Source organism: Strongylocentrotus purpuratus, unplaced genomic scaffold (genome assembly GCF_000002235.5).
Source record: "Strongylocentrotus purpuratus isolate Spur 01 unplaced genomic scaffold, Spur_5.0 spur5_scaffold_11, whole genome shotgun sequence".
Lineage (NCBI taxonomy): Eukaryota > Metazoa > Echinodermata > Echinoidea > Camarodonta > Strongylocentrotidae > Strongylocentrotus > Strongylocentrotus purpuratus.
In genome coordinates, this window is record NW_022145596.1 from 7,306,576 (window position 1) to 7,327,583 (window position 21,008).

Here is a 21,008-nt window from a genome sequence, read left to right on the forward strand (position 1 = left end):
TACCAGCCGACCCTCAGAGCCAGAGAAGCGAACCAGAGGGCTGCATCGATCCCCACCAAGACGACATCTCCATCACAGAGGACCTCATCGATCCTGAGTACCTCCTCGATCCACCCGAAAACTGGCGCTTGGACATCAATGCCACGAGCGCCAAGGAGTTAAAATTAAACGGACATTGCGGAGGAGGAGGCAAAGCCGGAGCTGCAAGGAAGCAAGACAGAAGACTTGTTAAGAAAGAGGAAACAGATTTTGCAGAAGGTCAGTTTGATATTTTACACTATCCTACAGTCAAACCTGCTTTAGTGACCACCTGTCTACAAAGGCCACATTTGTTGTTTCCCTTGACAATGGTTTCTCATTGAATCATGTACTAAAGGAACCTGTTTACAAAGGTCACTTTTTGTGTTTCCCTTTGGTGGTCGCTATAGACAGGTTTGACTGTACTTAGTGGAATAGTGCATTTCATGTATAGTCAAATTTCATCTTCGAGAGCCAGAAGAGCATTAAATGTTTGTGATACTATTTACTTAGATTTATTGGCACTCTACTTTGTGGTAGGCAACATGCTATGAAGACTACTCAAGGGAGAAAAAAAGATTTTTGTTTACAGACAGTCTTTATATACAAGTTCCTATTAGTAAAATATGAAGGTGGGCCTTCTTAAACAGATGGTCTTTATATACAGGTTCCTATCAGTAAAATTTGAAGGTGGGCCTTCTTAGAAGGATGGTCTTTATATACAGGTTCCCTTGAGTGAAAAGTAAATATGGGTCTCCATAGGAATGTGATCATTACAGGTTTCCTTCAATATTGAATGTTTTAATGAGAACTATTTCTCATGGGATTAGAGACATTAAAATGATACATGTGTGTCATGTGGTCATTGTTAAAAGGAGGTCTGACTGTTTTAAACTGTTCATAGTTTTTTTCTTAGTCTTAGGAGGGTGGAGATGACACAGTCGGTGTTAAAACTTGTGTCCACTCGCCCTAACAATCTCCTACATTTGTGGTCTGTGTCAATCACTCATCTTTGTTCATTATCTTGAGATGTTAGTAAACATGACATCTCTCGAGAGCCAGAAGGGCACAAGTCAACGCCCTTCTGGCGCTCAGGTAGTCTTTATGATATGTAGTGTATTGGAAATGTGTCACCCTAATCCTGTTACCAACACATGCATAGAGTTCAAGATTGTAGATGTGAGGTTGTAGGAAAAGGGGAGGAAGCAGATAGGTCACTCTTCCTTGTTCATTATCTTGAGGTGTTAGTAAACATGACATACTATCCGTTGAGAGCCAGAAGGGCACAAGTCAAGTAGTCAATGCCCTTCTGGCTCTTATGCAGTCTTAGCAGATCATTATGCAGTAGTGTATTGGAAATGTGTCACCCTAATCCTGCTACCAACACATCTATAGAGTTCAAGATTTGTAGATGTGAGGTTGTAGGAAAAGGGGGAGGAAGCAGATAGGGGTAATACCAGAAGTCTCTTCTTGACGCCTCTCGTGCCCATCCTTCAGTCTCAATCATCCCAGCTGAATCCTGGCGAGCGAATCAGCGCTGCCTTGCCTAGCTCTCCCTCCGCCTGTCTGGCGTGATTCACCAGCGAGGAGCGATCCTGACCTCTGAAGTCTTAGCCGCGCCGGAAGGAGTTTGGAGTTTGATATGGGAAAAATTGTCAAGTCCATGTTTCCCTAGGGATAGGAACGTATAGCCTCTTCTCCCCTACTCCCCTCTCTCTCTCTCCCTTCTCTCTTTTTCGCCCTTTCCCCATCACAAAGTTGAATGTGTGTGATTTGCTGCTTGATACATTGAGCTGTCGCTAAGCCGTAGTCCCTTAAACGTGAGAACCAAGCAAGTGTCAGCTAAAGGCAAGATCACATCAATGCTTATAGAGGGGAGGTGGATCAGATATCAGGCGGGTGTTTGGAGTGCCCCTGGGGGGTTAGATTGTGCCCTTCTTGTATTGTCTGATGCTCTGAGCTATTGGCATCATATTCCAGTGTCTACCTGCCGAGCCTGTGAGTGAGGTTTTCATAGTGGAGTTGAACTTGAGCAAGTAACATGTTTATACATCTACTGTACCTGTCTACTTTGAGAAACACATTTTCATAGTGGAGCAAGTGAAAACCAGCTGGAAAAAAAAGTTGTGGCTTTAATAAGCTCTGATGTATTCTGTTTTCAGTTGCTTTAAAACTATATATGGAACTGTGGAAGTTATGACTAGTGTGCGTCTCATATTGGCTGTTTCTTCAGGCATGTTCTAATGCAGATGTGAAAAGACCAGTGGAGCTGAAACCAGATGAGTAACAACCAGCTGGTAAAGTTGAGACTTGCAACCCTTCTTCTATTACCGATGCTTCAAGCAATAGCATCATGTTCCAAGGCCTATATACCCGCTGAGATAGTGTGACAGACGTTCATAGTGAAGTTGAACTTGGACAAGAAACAACCAACTGTTAAGTTGTGGCTTGGTGTTGTGATTTGGATTAAAGCGGAATAATAACCTGCTGGGGCAAAGACCTTCTGGTCATATAAAGCAAAAGTACACCATGGATGTATTTGTTGTTGATGAAGGTGAGAATTTGTAGGACTTGTGAGAATCATGTTACAAATGCTGTGCATACATGTACACCTGTATTGATGTATGTAGTCTACTGTACAATGATCTTATGTGCAGTCGACTTTTATAGGAATTGGCTGTATACATTGGATTGAGCTTGCATACCGTTAGAAAAAAAAAATGATGAGTACATTATCGTTCTAGTGATGTGTGTTTTACATGTTGGAGTAGATTTACCCAGCCTTTACTTGTGCAAAGTTTCATGCTTTGCTAGTTGGTTTGTGTTGGTTCTATTCATTCTTTGTCAAAACTTTGTCTAAAAAACTGGAGTTCATTCTACCAAAGGAGTTTTGTGTAGGTTATGTAAATGTACACATAGGCTGACAACAAGTGGTATTTTTGGAGCCGAAAGGGCATTAACTCTAGTTATTTAACACAGAGTTAATGCCCTTCTGGCTCTGAACAGACAAAGTGTACTCTGTAAATGACACATACTTCTGTAAAGTACTCAAATGCCAAACTGCACATAGTACAGCGTACCTCTGTTTTGTTTACCGCTTGTAATAACGTCATGAACTGTTAATTGGAGTAATTTAGAACCTTCCTGCAGAAAGTCAGTGAACCCTTGATAAGAACAAATTAAGTGGGATGCTGAGTAGTAATTTAAAAAAAACATTTACTTGGCCCAACTTCGTCTTTGTTAAAGAGAGATTTTTTTAAATCCTGCATAATAGTTAAATATTTGATTAAATATAATCTAGCCTTCTACTTTCCTTGAGGTTCTTTCCAAGGGTTCTTTTACAGAAAATCATGAAAGACATGTGAATGTGGAAATATGAGTGAGACAGTATATGGCTCACTTCAACTAAAATCAGATCATATTTTGGCTCTTGTGTCGTGATGCACCTCTGGCATTAGCCGATTACTGCCACAATTTAATCGTCATGGCAACAATCAACATGCGTACAGGTATATAGGCCAAGATTGTAATGACTCTGGCAAGGATAGAGTTACAATATAATCATCCCAGCAAGAATGAAAATAGCGTACCTTGGTTCTCTCAATCAATGAAGCTATGGAGATGATGGTGCGCTTCTTAAAATATACCTGGATGGCATTTAAAGTTGTTATTTTGGTGTCAGGCCTTTCAACAGCTTATTGTTGACTGTAGGAGTGTCTGATATCATAATTAGTTGAGTTTTTAAATAGATTTTTCATTGTTCTTGGGACCAAGACATTGCCATTGGCTATAGATACATGTACCCTGGATTTAGCTCTTTAAATGTCAACATTCATATTTCATTGTATGTTTCACTTCTTCTCTTTATGTTCATTTATTCATGAATTTAATTTGGGTTATGTTGTTTGTTTGGGTATTCAGTCTTTTATTCTCCCATTCCTGAATTCATCATAACCTACTGGTTGTAGTATGTTTAGTTTGCCACCTGTTATTATTCTTTTCCTGCCTCTCTTTGTGATGTTAAGTTTCCTTTAAGTGTAATAGTGTATCCCTTTCCTCTTTGTACCAGACCTTTTTTTAAAACCATTTGGTAGCTTTACTCACTGAAAAGGCTGTTGATATATTTATTCTTTTGTCAAAAGAACCTGTTATGGGCGATAGAGGAATTGAGGAAGAAGTATAATAGAAAAAAAGGAAGCGATGACAATGGAGTGGAGATTTATTGAACACTTACACAAGACAATTTTTACTTTTTATTGTCGGTGTTGTGTACACTACAGAATTGAGATGAAATAGAAGGAGGAAGAAAAAGAGGGAATGATCGAGATTAAGTAAGGCTACCACATTTTGTTACTGAAAGCCTTGATATATGAATAGTCGGTTAGTCACCATGGAAACCTACAGAGAACATCTAATTTTGATACACTTATTCCATTGAGAAGACTGAGCAGGTTGAGCCTGGATTCAAAGCTACAGGCGCTCATAAATCCTGTTCTTTATTCGACTCTCTTATCAAATATCAATCTCTACACAAATTCCCAATAAGAAATCTAATTTCATTCTCTTTTGGAAATGGTTTAGAAATTGATGTATGATAGTATAGAAAATTGTATTTTGCATTGTATTTTTATCATGAGCATTCACCTTTCTTAGCACTTGAACAAAACTGTTTTGAGAATGCAATCTCTGACTCAATCGTGTTTGCAATTGTAAATTTTATAGACCTCCTTGTGCTCCAGCAGGGACAAAGCATTTCTCTGGTTTCAGAGTGTATTTGCACTTAAATTCCCTCGAGAGTTGTTGCAAGAAAAGCTGTCCATTATATTCTTCAATACATTCCTTCATATGTTTATGTATATTGTTATTATTTTTGACTTTGCACATTACTCAATCATGTGCAATTGCTGTACATGCAAGTAGTCCAATAACTGTTTGCTGTAAAGACCAATAAAATTTTCTCTTATAAATGGGTGGAGCTAGTACATGTGTACAATATAATTAAGTACATGTAGGTTGAACTGTTTTGATAAATTATCTCCAAAAAAAATATATGCATATAATTGCAATCCCTAATGACTGATTGACAGTATCAAGGAGTTACTGGTCAAATTTCAAGATCAGTCTTTGAACCTAATCTAACATAAGGATTTCTAATATATTCTGCTATATTTGTACACGTAGACTAACTGCCTGATTGTGACTCTTCCCATGTCTTCCAACGCTGTCTGCAACTTGTCATTTTTACTAATCAATTTTGTACATGACTTTGTGCAAATATATTTGATCGTAACTACATTTATATACACCGTACATGTACCTCTCTCTCTCTCTCTCTCTCTCTCTCTCTCTCTCTCTCTCTGTGTGTCTCTCTGTCTCTCTGTCTTTCTCTCTTTTTCTCTTTCTCTCTTATCCTTCTCTCTCCAAACCTCTTTCTCTAGCACACTTTACTGCTCTCTTTCTCTCACCCCTTCCTTTGTGTCCTCTTTCTTTCAATCACTACTGTACATGAATGTTTATCATGCATTTTTTCATCTCCCTCTTTTATTTCCACATGCACTTTTTTGTTGCCAATTCAAAGTCATGAAATGACGTCAAACTCAAGGATCTATTTGGAGATTGCCATTTCAATTTGCATGGTTGTGATTGTTATCTTAACTTGGATGCCTACATTCTACCCGGGGTAGCTATGTTGACATACAAACCCTCGTGTAGAAAATGCACTGTAAAGAATATGAACCCTGCATTTTGTACATTCTCTTCAATAACTTCTGTTTTGCTAAACAGCCAATATTTTGATAAAATCTTTTTAGTCTACCAGAACTGCTTTTCCTTCCCCAGGACTCTCCCCTGTAAAATACCATCTTGCATTCTTTTCATATCCTTCATCTATGTATCCTTTACGTGTGTATATTATTTTGTAGAATAAAATCAAGAGATACAGGTCTATAGGTTGACAATTGACAGTTGTTTTTTTATATTGAGTGACAATGTAATAGCATTAATGATTGCTTTCATTTGAAATTTTATGGACATTTTTATATAAAAATAGATTTTTCCTACAAATATCTGGTCAAAGTGGGGAGGAGAATTTACAATGGAACAATGGAATGCTAAATATACATATATTGAAACTTATGTGTATGATGATGAAAAATATAATTCCCTCTTCATTTGCTGTTAGTTTTAGTTTTCTTTTGTTTTCTCACTGTAGATCTTCCTGTTTCTGCCTAGCAGGGTGAGCAAATACATGTCAAAAATACAACATTTGCTCATCTTGTACATTTGTAAATTAATCAATTAATTCTTTATTTCTTTGACAGTTATCCTACCACCTAACAAGATGTCTGTGGCTGTCCAGGTGGTGAACGGGAGAGAGCAAGGCACGGAGGAGGAGGAGGAGCTACAGGAAGCAGGGGGCGGAGCTCAGGAAGCTGGAGGAGGAGCTCAGGAAACAGAGGGCGGAGCACAGGCCATGGACATAACGGAGGAGGATATGGTGGTGGTGCCTCGCAGTCCCAGAGAAGAAGGGATGAGCGACAGTGAATTATACCAGTCAGGTAGGATGGACATTTGCCACTCTCCACCCAGGTGTTGAATGGGTACCCGGTAGGATGCTGCAGATAATGTGGTTGTTGTTTTTGTCGTTGTTGGGTTTTTTATGGCGTTTTCCAATTTCGTTTTCATTGGATGATTTTCGCCGTTGGCATGTGTGCACTTGTTCAATAGCTGGAATACTCCCCAGGGAGCGTAGTGTGCGCACTATCATGTATGGATTAGTAATTGAATCCAATGACCAGGGTAATAATAATAACAATTTGAATCGGTTAGAAATGTAGTAATTTTGGTGCTGTACAAATTTGACTATTATTATTATCTTTTATTATAAGATAGTTTGCACTGTAACTACAGTGGATATGACATTTGCTTTCTAGCACAAGCTTAATGGGAGGGTGGGGAATGACTATTGGATTAACTGGGCTTAGTGACGATAGTATTAATGAGTGAGAGAGGTAGATATTAGTGTAAGAGTCATATCACATTACTCATCAGAAGAGACTTATCAAGGAAGACTGCCTGGCAGTTTTAATTAAAGTTTTCCATAGAGCTAGCATGATGCAGTATAGTGACCTGGTAGGGTACCTCTATTTGGGGGTGGGAGTATTGGGCCAGTAACACATTTTGGCAACCATATTATTTTTAGTGTTTTTTAATCAGCTTGTATTTCAAATACAGAGTACTTTTGAAATACATGTTGAGAAATCATTTCAGAAGATCATGAGAAACAAGAAACCATTGTGTAAAACATCCTTTCAGTCACTTTTCTAAATTAATGTAATGACATCTGTCTGTTCCGTTATTTTGTGTTTTTGCATTATTTAAAAGGAACATGGATCTTTCTGTTGTGATCGTTTTTCCTAAACTCCCTGGATTATTTTTTCTTGCATTATATTAAAGACACCTTACTTCACTTTCACCTACTTTCACAAACCATGGCAAAATGTTTAACATTATTTTTTAAAGATTTTAGTAGAATTATGGGTACATAAGTTAAGATTAGATTCAACTGCTTTCAGAACCAAGACAAAATGTAAAATGTAAGATCAGATCACACATCAGTCTACATGCTGTATTTGTAATATGATACTTACAGGTGCTCCAAAGAAGAAGAAGTTCAAAGCATGGAAGTCGATAAAGAAGATTTTCAAGAAGAAGAAGAGTTCAAAAGGTTCAGAAGGAGACTCAACACCAAACAAGAACAAGTCTAAATCAACAAGTGAACTAGAAACAGGAGGGTAAGTAGGGGGACAAGATCCCCGGGGGCTGCAGGCAAGAAGCCCCTGGAATTCTAAGAAAATAAAATGTTATCAGCATATAGCTAGAGGATTATAGGAGTGATGATTCCATTTCTCATACCTAACCCTGTCTCAATGGAAGAGGAAATAGGAAAAAGGAAGGATATTTAAAAAACGCTCCCCCCCCCCCCCACAAATCATAAATTTAATTATTTTTTTGTTTAAATGGCATGGAAGTATTATACCTCCCCTGCATTCCTTTTATGTACAAATCCTGGGTAAACCATTCAGATGTTACAGCTTAATGAATAAAAAAAAGAGTCACAATAAAAAAATATTCTGTCAAATGATTGAAATAAAATACCCCCCCCCCCAAAAAAAAGAGATAAATCAAGAACACAATATATCAAATCAAGTATATATCACCTTAAAGTACATTGTAACCATTTTGAACTTTTGGGATAAACATCCCTTTTATGACAGGGGAATAGTGAAGCTAGCTGCTGCTAGATGAGGTGGAAGAAATCATGAAATTATTGCAGAAATTTAAAACTTTATCACTTAAAATTGGAAGACAGGAAAAATAAAAAGAAAGAGTGAGAAAATAAACAATAGAATCAATAAAATGAAAGAAAGAAAACACTCAAAGGGCATGTTTTGTGGAAAAATGCACTTTTAATCGCCTGTACTTATAGCGGCATAAAACTAAAAATGAATGTTGCGGACATGAGATCATGACATTTAGAGTAAAGAGACAATCAATCAAATCAAAGTACTTCCTTCAATTTTCACCCCCTCTGAGTTTGACGTCCTGATAAAGTGCATGATATCAGAGATCATATGACTATCAGAACATGTGACGTACATCAGATGTGTAATGATATTAGATTGCAGACACCTGATAATTCAGGTGGTTGGTGGACTAAGGTGCTAACACTCACTTTTCTTTAAAAAATGAATTACATTCATCAACTGATATTTGAATATTTCTGTAGCATCTGTAAAATACAAAACTTTAACAATTTAAACCTTAGTTGCTCAAATAACAAAGCGATTCTGCAGCAGTGGAATTACACAAAACACGATTTCTCACATTAAGATGTGCTTTACAGAAACAGATGATTTTTAATGCATTTATTTCAGAATGACACTTTTATTAGTTAGCACCTTGTTGCACCGACACCACTGATTACTATCAAAGCTCCATATGAATTCTGTGTCCATATAAGCGATTGAACCCACTTTATCTTAAAGATGATTTTGGACAAAAATACAAGAGGACTGATGTACTTGATCATGGTCTATTTGATTTTCGGCACATATGATTTTGAAAAATCAACACATGATCTAAATTTGTACTTTCCTAAATGTCTTCAATCGCTATCAAAGTTCCATCTGAAATTTTGAACGTGTTTAGCTATTGACTGCTATGGCAATATAACATGTTGTCATTATATCTTTAGAATGATTCCTGACAAAATCTGAAAGGGAAACAGAGTTACAGTGTACGTAGATGTATGCATGTTCTGTTTGGCAAGCATACTCCAGTTTTAGAAGCATGATTTTGTAGATCTAAATTCTATCTCAATCTTACTTTCCTCTTCAATTTATGCGATTGAGATTTGATCTGAAATTCTGTTTTTTATCGTAATTGAACCCTATGCAATCAAACATTTAACATTCCCTACAAAAAATCTTGGGGAAATAGAAATGAATAGCTATAATTTTAGAGACATACTTATTTTAAAAATCATGATCTTGGGTCATAATGTTTTCTTACTTCTGCAAATTGTGATGAACATCCATTTTTTTTCTGTGCAGCCATAAACCTATGGTGTAAATGAAATATTCATTTTCATTACAAATTATTCATAAAGCAGAAATAATACAAAAATAGATGTGCTTTTATATAGTACTCAATGTGAAGGCAGAAAGCTTTGGCATTAGAATGATGATATCAAAGATCATAGTATGATCCACAGTGCATTTCCTGCTTATATTTATCAGTGTAGATCTGGAGACAGGGAAATGATAAAATCATCACATCATTGGGTAAAGTAGGTGACATGTGATAGATCCTGTATGAATTACACACAACACCTCAAGATCAAAATAACTTAATTTAAGATGTAAAACAAAAAATAGGTTTGATCCATTCTTATAGAGCAAAAATGATGAGATACTAAAGCTTTTCTTGCATTATTGGTGTATTCGCTTGCAATATCCTTCTTTCAAAATCATAATAATATGAAATCCTTGTACCTTACAAGATAATGGCCTATTTGCTATGTCTCCCAGGCTGGGCTTGGTTAAATTTATACAGAAAACGATCCAACGACACTCCTTCCAGTTTAATTTCCCCAACAATCTATATGATGAAGGTGTGTACGAGGATGTGGTTGATAATAGAAATTTGATGATGCTCAAAATTTGGCATTCAAGCTGAGCCAATAGACACGGCTCAGGAGCGTTAGAACAAAAAAGAAGAACATTAATTCACTTAGTTGGTTATCCCTGCCAGATATACAGTGACATTCATTAATTACTGTATGACATCATCAGGTAAGATGGAGAACATTTTGAGGGAATAATGCTGGCTTGATGAGCTGTCTGTCATCCATAGATGAATTCTTTCCTTCCTATTTCAACCCTTCCTGTTTCATGTGAGAGGCAAATGCCACCACAAGCTTTTGAGTTGGTTCATAATAACTTTGGACTGAAAATACTAAAAATATGGGATTTTCTTCCCCTGAAAGCATGAATAGAGGGTTTTTATGAACATTTGTAACTATAAAGAGTGTCTACTTTCTTTTTATGCCGAGTGTAATTTGTTTTCCCTTTTTTTTCGGGGGGCGGTGGGATTCTTGGAAAATACATACATAATCTAGTATGTATTACATTCAGTAGTAAATTGTGAGGACAGGGAAAAGTCTGGTCATATCCATCCACTTTCTTCTTGTCAAATCTTGTGGAAAAATAAAAGTTTCATTTTTTTTTTGGGGGGGGGGGTCTAAAAGTTCAAAATACAATTTCTTCTTTCAATAATATATTTTTTCATTTTTTCCAGGGATGAGGAAGGTGAACTGAACAAACGCATCAGCATGTCAGAAGATAGTGTGTTTACACCAGACAAACCAGCTTCAGCCAAAGACAGGAGCTCCTATTCACTCAACACATCAAACCTGGCAGTAAGAACAGCTCCTCTATCTACAAAAATATGATTAAATAAAGGAAAAACAGTCTATAAAAGCATGTTTAAAGTGGTCACCTAAATTTTGTCCCTCTCTCTCTAGGAACAAATACTGTATGTGTTGTTGAACCTGTCTAGAGAGGCCACTTTGTCAGTTTTCATTAGGTAGACTTACTAGACATTTTAGAGAGATAAATAGATCTGACTGTCATTAGTATGCTACATACCGTACTAACTTTTTGGAAGGTGGCTTGGATCAAACTGTTTTACAGTCTGCAGCCATGAGCCTATGTAAAAATGCCAAAATTGTAATCTTTGAAGGCGTCCATGGTTATGATAGATTTGAGCAAGGTTTGCGGTTTACGCCACATTATATTCTCCGGGTCCTGACTAAGTTTTTGGATAACAATGTGTCCCGGGTGACGTTGAGTGTTGAGCCCTGGGCATTAGATCTTAATAGTATACATGTTTACTGTACCCGCATGGCATATGATATGGGTTGGGTCTAGTTCAGTTTGTTCAGATATTGATACAGCTATACACTCCCTCATCTTTGGTTGTTTCTCACAAGTTTTTTATAGAGAGCGATTGGATTTGTTGTAGCAGTGTCTATGTAGTACAAAGGCAAACATGATATCCTAATAATTCAGCTCCTTTTTTTAGAGATTGGACATTTACAAAATGATGCATAGACTTATAACCATGCCGTCTTCATGCAACTTAGCTTAGAACTATCCATACTTTCAAAAGTGGTTCTTCCTCAGTGATGCAATATTCATGGCACCTTTCCAGATTGTGGCAGGACTTGAATGGATTTGAATGTGACAACATCATTAATCATCAAGATACTGTGGTAGATATTGCGGGGGATCATCTAAGCTGCGTCACATTTGACTTATCTAGGATTAGGTCTTGGGTTGGGATGATTAGCACAACTCTCACGCCAACATCCCTATTGTTAGAATATGCGACTGACTTTTTGTCTTTCTGCAAGTCATTTCCTATCTGTTACTGAGAATCCAGTTTTGTGGATCTAACATTTATTGGAAGTAAACCTCCTAATTTGTCTCCTATAAAGCCCATTTCAGATATTTCACAGTAATCCACCTCAATGAAATGTCACAGGGAAGCTTTTCTTTGCACATATATGTAAAAGAATGGCGAAAAGGCAATATTAGGGGTGAAAAGACAGTTATGTAGATGTACATTGTAGCTGAATGCAACAATCCCATCCATGCACACTCGCCGATCTGATTCTTATAAGATGTGTACAGAAATGTTCCTGCACTACACTGATTTTACTTGATAATGCTGTGGGGAATCATAAGGGGTTAACACAGTGACTGTTTTTTTTTCTTTCTTGGGTACCGGTAGATTATTCTCATAGATATTTAATAAAGCTCATAAGAACAAACAAATAAACCAATTGGAAACATATGGCATAGAATATTCATGTTTTTATACTCTGACATGAAAGAAGCTAGATAAGAGCGTTATGTTTCACTTTCACTTTCTATTTCCGCCTGCTCTCCGCAACCACAACAATGCTCATTCAAAATGTAGGAAGTCCCCTATTTTGCTCCCCCTCTCTTCTCAGCACGAAAATTTCACATTTCTTTAACATAGCAAGTACGGGGTCCCTAGCTCTCTCATTCTCCACAAAAAATGGGTCAAAGCCTGAACTGATTACGTGTCGTGTTCCGTAATTCGGTGCATTGAATTAGAGAATCTCCCGTCAGCGCTCGGCAGGTCAGCTGTCGCGGGGAGCCCTTGCCAAAATCTCGACTCTGACTCAGCGCTAGAGATTATATGAAGGAAGGGTCACCGTTAAAGCCAAATGTGCGGTGTGAGGAATTAAGACGTGGAAGTTGCCTGGGAGGTGGAGGATTGTTTTCATTTCCTTTTACTGGGTAAAAAGATGATGAGGTCATAGGTATCCAACCAACTTAGCTCTCCTCATCCAAAAATGTGTTGTTTAGATTTATTATTATTAGGTTTAAATATCATAAAGATACTTATCTAAATAAGAATTTGTAGTTTAATACAAAAATATCATTTTATTTTATCATATTGACAACTAGGTCTCTTTAGCACTTGGATGAAATTCCATTTCTCTAATTTTTACCATAGAAACAAATTTGTTTGGCCTACACGGCTTGGCTATGGTAATTCTCCATGAAGCGAAGACCATACCACAGTGACGTCAGTATTGAAACGCCACTATTTCCTCCTGTAAATGAAGAATTAATATGTTTATCTTGATTGGTGAGATGTTAGATATATAACATCGTGTGAGGTCCTAAAATGATTTGGGATACAGCGTGTCATCAGGAAATTTGGATATGGGTTTGTTTGAGACAAGATTTGGCTATCTCCATTGATCCTGGAGCCACTTCAATGAATTCATCAAATTTTAAGGTCATCAACTTTTCAATGGGATGTTCAGTGTCATGAGGGTTCTACAACACTTGCCTATGCGACAATTGCTCCATGTTTCTTACACTAACCAAATTACTAACTTTCAACCCTGGACCCAAGATTATCTAACCCTTATCCTTACCCTAACCTGAACCTCAAACCAGACTGCAACCCTATCCAGTGATGAAATAAAGCCTGGATTAATTGTCACTGGATTTAAATGTCTGGTCACCGTCATGAGACGGACCTCTTTGTTTTTGTATCTTCGGTTGATCCTCATAGACCTAGAGCTCAGGTTTTATTGCTTAAAATACACAAGTGGATAGGGGCTTATGACAGCTTAGCCCCCTCCCTCCCTCCCTCACCACCCCATCAAATATACATTTCGTAAATGCTTTTAATACAATAATCATTTTTGTTTCTTTTTATTTTTTCATCATTTATTTTGATATCAAATCTAAATTTCCAAAAGAAAATTAGTTGTAGATTATATACATATATATATATGTCATTTATTTATTCATTTGTGTACTGGTAATTAGGAAATTGGGAAATTTTGTACATCAAAGTTTCTGATAATTTCCCTGGTCTTAAAAATAAAATTTTCTGCCTATGCCGAAATGGTTGTGATTTGAGTTTTGATTAGAATCTTTAAAGTCTGTATGTCTCTTCTGCCAATTCTGAAAATGATTGCCAATCAGCCGAATGAGGCAGTGTGAGCATTAATGGAAGATCGCACCCTGTGAGGTCTTGAACAGATACAGTGTGTCATCATAATCACAAACTAAAGGGTATGAAAATATGACCCTCTTCCTTCATGGTATAGAAATAGCCTTTGTGGTCAGGATGAACTTTGCTAATTTCCCCCCATCTAGTAGGACTAACAGCTTACTAAAGACAATACCAGTGGGGGCCCCGTACCCTCCCTATACTGATGCAAAAGTTAAATAAGAGTAAATGCCCCCAGATTATTATCTATTTTAAGATGGAGATTGGGCTGTATGAAGAAGCCTCCTCCTCATTTCCATATTGTTTTGTTAAAGCGAAGAAGCGGAGTGAATGATGTGTAAATCTGTAACGGGCTTTACTGGCATTTTGTAATATTTAAAAGAAGAATGCACCCTTATAGAAGGAATTTAAACTAGACTTATCAGACTTGGCAAGAAGTTTCCTATGAGAGGGGTTTAAAAGGGCCATTAGTTATACTGGAAGGCACAAATCTATTCAGAAGCATCATTGAAACATTTCCAAAATGTTTCTTCAAAGTCTATTAACATTTGTGTGTGCTTTTGTTCATGTCAGAACCTTATTTGGTATAGGCCAAAAGGAAGTATAAAATGTATGTATATGTTTTCAATTCATTTCAATGCAATACTTTATTTCAAACACAATTTTTTTTTTTAAGAAAAGAAAAGAAAAGAAAAAAATTGTTATTACCAATCCAAGAAGAAAAGATTAAGCATACAGATACATGTACACAATTTGTCTGCTAAGAGCCAGAAGGGCATTACCTTTACTTAATGTAACATACATGTACATGATCAGTTAAGACCCTTCTAGCTCTGACCTAGTAAATATACATGTACCCTGTATGCTGGGGAGTGTAAATTAGCAAGGTGTGAATGGAAGCAATTATACTCAGATGAGTTTTCTGATCGACTCTCAACCCATGGCCTGCTATTAAAGGGCATTAGCCGACAAGAGCACCTATTTTTACGGAGCAACCGTCGTTCATACGTTATGGCAGATGTTAATTCTTGGGATTAGCCGGTCTCGGTTTGGAATGATCTTGACCGAAGAATGCAAGTCATTTCATGACATCACGATATGATTTAACGGGGAAGGGGAATTGCTACTGTCATTGGTAATAGAGAGGGGAAAATGAAATGATGGGGTTACCTCTCTGACCAATTGAAATCCACACGCAATGTACATGCAACCTACAGCAGGTGAATTGACAGACAAAGGCAGCTGATTTTTCCAAAGTTGATTTTTTTTTTGTTGACTTCATTGTTGTCTGACCTTACGTTAAATTGAGCAAGTGTGGAATAATCTCTGAATTGAATGACAAATTTTGAAGTCCTTATTTTTCAGTTATAGGCCGAAAAGAACTTTCAAGTATTTTTCAGAAGGTGTCGTTGAAAATATTCTGAAATGGTTATATCAGTTTTTAACCAGCCTTGAATGTAGAGAGCACATGAACATGGAATAGAGCTATAAGGATCTGTGAATTTATTTTCCATTGTAAAGAATGAAGAAGAAAAAACAGCTTTTCCGATATTTACCGTAGATACCTTTAATATTTGTTAATTCTATCGTAGCAACATTCTATGACTCATATCATTTTGCAATGAATTTTTAGATCATTTATCTTTATTTTAAATCTCTCTATTCTACATATACACGCATATCATTCTACATTATCTATCTATTGATCAAAATCACCTGTTAACATGTATCTTTTTATCCATCTATCAATCTATTTATCTGTCTATATATCTATTTATCTGTCTATATATCTATTGATCTGTCTACATTTTATCCATCTATCTATCTATCTATCTATCACAGGATGAGATCAGTGCCAAACTCAAGGAGAGAGCCAGCTCCTCAGACGACGGCTACGCCCAGTCTAGTGAGGACGCCATGACAACGGGTGACACCACCCACGACAACTCATATGTGGCGCCCTCAGACAGCAGTAAGACAGACAGTGGCATCATCACTACAGAGGACGAGGTGAGTCATGTGATCCCTTGCTGTCACCTGATCACTAAGTGATGGTCATGTGACATATATATGAAGGGCATCACATTACTGATCTTTTTTAAAAACATTAGATCTGTATGCATTATTACCTATTAGCAGAATATTACATTCTATGAAATTATGAGGCACATTTAGCCTTCATTTAGGCCTTAAAAGGGGAAAATAACTTTCAAACAAACATTAATACATATATTTCATTTTGCAACCCCCATCCAAGTATCTTTATATATAATATATCGACTAATTCATGAGGTGATTATCCAATGATTACATTTCCATTATGGGGACATGGCTTTTGATTTAGCTGTGATCTAATGTCAGTGGATATCTACTTCAGTATTTCAAGGTCTTCACTCTATATTCATTATGAGTAAATCTTTTATGGATGTATATTAAGGAGAGTTTCCTCAGAGGAAATGAGATTTATGGTTATAATCTTTAATTCTATAAGCAAAATTAGAATGACGTCAAATGTTAAAATATCAAAACCTCTTTGGAACTGTGTCATACCACTCTTTAAAAGAATCAATAAAAATTTCAAAATTCAACTAATCAGATGAATATATTTCAACACTTTGAATTATATCCAGCTACCAACAAAGTTAGTTGATATGGTTAGAGATATCCACTTGGCACAATGCCTTCAAAATTTGCCATTCTCCCCCAAGATAATTGTAGTCATTGACCTAAAAAAAAAAAAGAGCTCATTATGAAATAATCAGCCTTGGAACTCAGACTTGGCAAAAAGGGGCCTCTACTAAAATAACACAAAATGTTAGGATTGAGCCAAAAATCTGTGATAATCCAAGCAATTCCGCAGTTGTCTTTAGCTGGCAATGGGAATGAGAAATCATGGGTTTATTGAATAATTTTTGATTTTATTCTTTGAAGGCTAGTGACAGGATTGTCATGCATACGTCGAGATTAAAGATTAAACCATGTGGTGGTCTTGTGGTGCGTGTTCGGAAGCCATTAATCCCTGTATGTAAATTATTTTTAAAGGATTTTATAATTTTAAAAAGCTAAAGCTGTTTCAGAAAATAAAGACAGTCCTTCCACACCCTGAAGCTTTTTAATTTCTTGTTATGGGGCTTGGATGGGCTTTGTTTTTCATTGTACTTCATTGTACATAGAATTCTAGATAAACAATCTCAACACTTTCTTTTTGAAGGGTGCAATTGTGTACTAGGCTTTTGCCTGTTTTCAGCCATTGTCATCTCTCCTTCTAGACTTATTCAAGTTTTTCCTTTTCCATACAGAATATATAGGGTTCAAATATATCTGGGGAGATTTTTTCCTAGCTCCATGGCTAAAATTGGTTAGTACATGATCATGTGAAGGAGCAGATGAAAGCCTCAACATTTAGAAAAAGACGTCACAGAACGTTTATTGTTGATGAAGATTTTTTATAAAGCTGAATAATGGACCCTACCCAACTTCCTTTAACCAACAGCATGGCCTGTGGGAGCATTTAAGTGCATCTTGAGCATGCTTTGCTTGTTAGATTATGAGCATAATGTTGACAGCTAGAGCATCTTGGGAAGGCATGAATGTCTGCTTGAAGTACATGTATGCTTTCAACAAAACACACATGTGGGACTGACAGATCTTAGTCATTTTAGAATCCCATATGATCATTCTATTTTGAGGGTCAATACCCTGAGTTCGAAATGAATTTGAGTAAGCACAACATCTGGAATTATCTGGAGAGCTGATCCTCATTGCCAAATATCCCTGTCATATCAAAGGAACCCATGAATCATAATTGTTGACATACTTTATTCTAGGACAATAGCTCCCCATCTACCCATGTACTCACCCATGACTACTCCTGCATAGGGGAGGGGGCAGGGGTGGACTCGGTGACTCTTTCTGGTTGGAACAATTAGATGAGTGCATGTATCTACTTTGTTAGGTATTTTTCTCACTTTGCTATGACAACTGAGCATCCCAAATGTTATTTTACCAATCCATACACCTACACATGACTTTCCTAAATTAGAGAATATTAATAAGGTCTTAATCTTTTATTAGGGAAGGGCATTGATTTAAATTTATGAAGATATATATCCTTCAAATAATGATTGCTTTGCAGATAAAGATATGATCATTAGACATTGTGTGTCTAGTCTTATCATTATACGATTTTCTTTACTTTCTAATTTATTGAACTAGTTGCAAAATGAATACATTTTTTATCTCCATATTGTGGACCCTGCAAATTACTAAAGTGGTCATACATATATGAGACGTTTGAACATAGGACTCTTTGCAATGCATCACATTAATATGCAGCGTTGCAAATAGTGAACCGACTGCAATCCTTTCCTGCAGAAAAAAAATTGAACTTGAAATCTTGGACACTGTGCGTAAGTACAGGAAGGGTAGTACTGTTGCGCCCCTGTAAATCCCTTGCGGTAACACACACCTCGACTATGGTCACCTCGCCAACCGCAACTGGGATTGCATTACACCAGGGACAGGTGTCGTCTTACCTCACTCCTGTCTATCGTAGCAAGCACATTGGTAGCTCCTTATAATCGTAGGAAGCACACTCCCAAATAATCCAAACCTTCTACTAGTATTCTAATATTAAATAGAGAGAGGACAAAACAAAAACATTGATGCAGTATTTCTTGACCAGGTTCACAGTTCACGAGGGGTTTGTTCAAATTGATCCTATAAACCGTGCAAAGCAGAATCTAGCCACTATAACTAGTCACAGTGTGTCCCTATACACACATTGATTAGATAATTAACTTGAATTACCATATTACTATGCTGACTGTGCCAGTGATTCTAGGTAAAATCAACCGGTATTAATGCAGCTTTCTGAAATTATATGTGATCAGAGAGAATTAGCAATGAAATGAGAAACAAATTCATTTTTCATATGTTGTAACAATCATAGAAACGATGATTGAACTTGAACATGGGTCTCTCGCCTACATCCCAGGCATTTTGTACAAGTCTAGGTCAACATTTTGGAAATTACAAAGGAAATCCACTTTTGTGTTGAAAATTGACTTTATTTGCCAATCATTTCATTGCTGACGTAAGAAGTGAAATGCACAAAGAAAAAGTGCAAGTCTTTGGAACTTTACCAAATTTTAGGTACACTGTATAAGCTCTTTATGTAATTGTGTTCTTAAAAGTAATCCTCCCTTGGCAGTGACTCAGAAACATTCGGAGCAGAACAGCTGAGACAATTGTGTAGATAAATCTCAATTAATTATGTAGTTATATGAGATTGAAATGATTATGTCTGCAAATTCTGAGGGGATCATATTTTGTTCAATTAGAAAGAGTATCAGACTATCAGTAGACCCATCATACCATATGTGAGTTTTAGTGCTGATGTTATATTGTGTGTATGCTAACTGTTGTTGAATTTCATGTATTTCACACATAAATGTAGGAGGGGGAAAAAAGGGGGGGGGGGATGTGGAAAATGGGGTAGTGGGTTAAACAGCTAGAGCAAAGATGACTTGTATCATTGCATAAGATATCATTAATCATCCTTAACTAAAACAATTACATCCTTCTTTTTTCTTTCCTTCCCATTTCAAATTGAAATTAAATTAAAATTAAGTAAGCAATATGCCATTACCTTTGAGGGATTTGCTCCGATGACTTTGCGATACGTAATCCAAAAATAATCAGCATCGGTTAGAAACTGGAGGGCTTTTAATTGGAGGGGATTAATTAGGCATGTCTGAAGTAATTAATTATCGCTCAACTTCCAAATTTCTCCCACATGGGCAAAGTTTATTGAAACGTTTGACACATGCCACATGTGGTTGTATGCAAAGAAATTACACTAGAATTAGTCCATAAGTGCACAGCTCTCGAGCTCAGCTAGGGCCTGTCTTCAGTTGAAATAGTTCTTTCTATGAAATGTGACTTTTCTCCTTCCACTTTCCATCTCCTCTTCCCCCTCTTTCTCCTCTTCCCCCTCTTCCCCCTCTTCCCCATCTTCCCCCTCTTTCTCCTCCTTTACTCCTCCTCCTTAAACATCTCTCTTCCTTCAATGTCTTGTATTTACATGTTCATGTACTATGCTGATGACAATTCTAAATGGCGATGAAGTAATGCCCTTGCCTCTGTCACTTCACCAAACCTTGGACTCTAAACCATGTTCGTTCGTTGCAAACTCTTGTCATCTCCATAAGTAACGGAGACCCAACCCCTCTCCATTATGTTTTTGAGGCTGCTTGCGTCATTCCCAGACTATCCCTGTAAGATGTGCACATTGAATTCTTTCCGGAATGCATTTCCCCTGTCCCCTTCCTCTCCTGATCATCAAACAAACAAAGCTCTCATTTTTTTCAAAGATGAATTTATCTCAGATTGTCTGGCATTCATTATCAAAAAATATTCAGTACATGCATGTCTAAGATGTGAGGCCTCATTTGGTAGCTGACATGTGTTTTGTCAGTCATTTAGGCTAAAGGATATCAGATGGTACATGTAATTATATATTTGTTTATTACATGTTGTGGAGAGTAAAAGTAGAGTAAATTTCCTTTTTGTTATTTAATAGTCAGAGCCTCTTTAGGGAACATGACGAATATTATTGATATTGGATTTACTTTTGGTTATTGCTCTCTTGGATTCAAGTGTGTTTTTTTACAATACTTTCAGTTATTGAGAGAGAGAGAGAGAGAGAGAGAGAGAGAGAGAGAGAGAGAGAGAGAGAGAAACTGAGAAAGACAGCATATGAACCTGTTTGTGAGAGAAAGGGGGATCATACAATGTACATGCACTAACTCACACATACACACCCACATCCACCTTTCACACTTACTGCCATTTAGTTG

General features: G+C 36.9%; 1 protein-coding gene across 1 annotated transcript in view; it reads left to right on the forward strand.

Annotated features, from left to right (window-relative positions):
• The first annotated feature begins 5 nt into the window (after positions 1 to 5).
• LOC115918496 (neurofilament heavy polypeptide-like) overlaps positions 6 to 21,008 on the forward strand; it is a 55,538-nt gene continuing 34,535 nt past the window's right edge. The window contains exons 1-5 of the mRNA XM_030980517.1: positions 6 to 258; positions 6,339 to 6,575; positions 7,670 to 7,811; positions 10,879 to 10,999; positions 15,991 to 16,158. Coding sequence (XP_030836377.1) covers positions 6,359 to 6,575; positions 7,670 to 7,811; positions 10,879 to 10,999; positions 15,991 to 16,158 — 648 coding nt within the window. The 5' untranslated portion in view covers positions 6 to 258; positions 6,339 to 6,358. The remainder of the gene's footprint in view (positions 259 to 6,338; positions 6,576 to 7,669; positions 7,812 to 10,878; positions 11,000 to 15,990; positions 16,159 to 21,008) is intronic.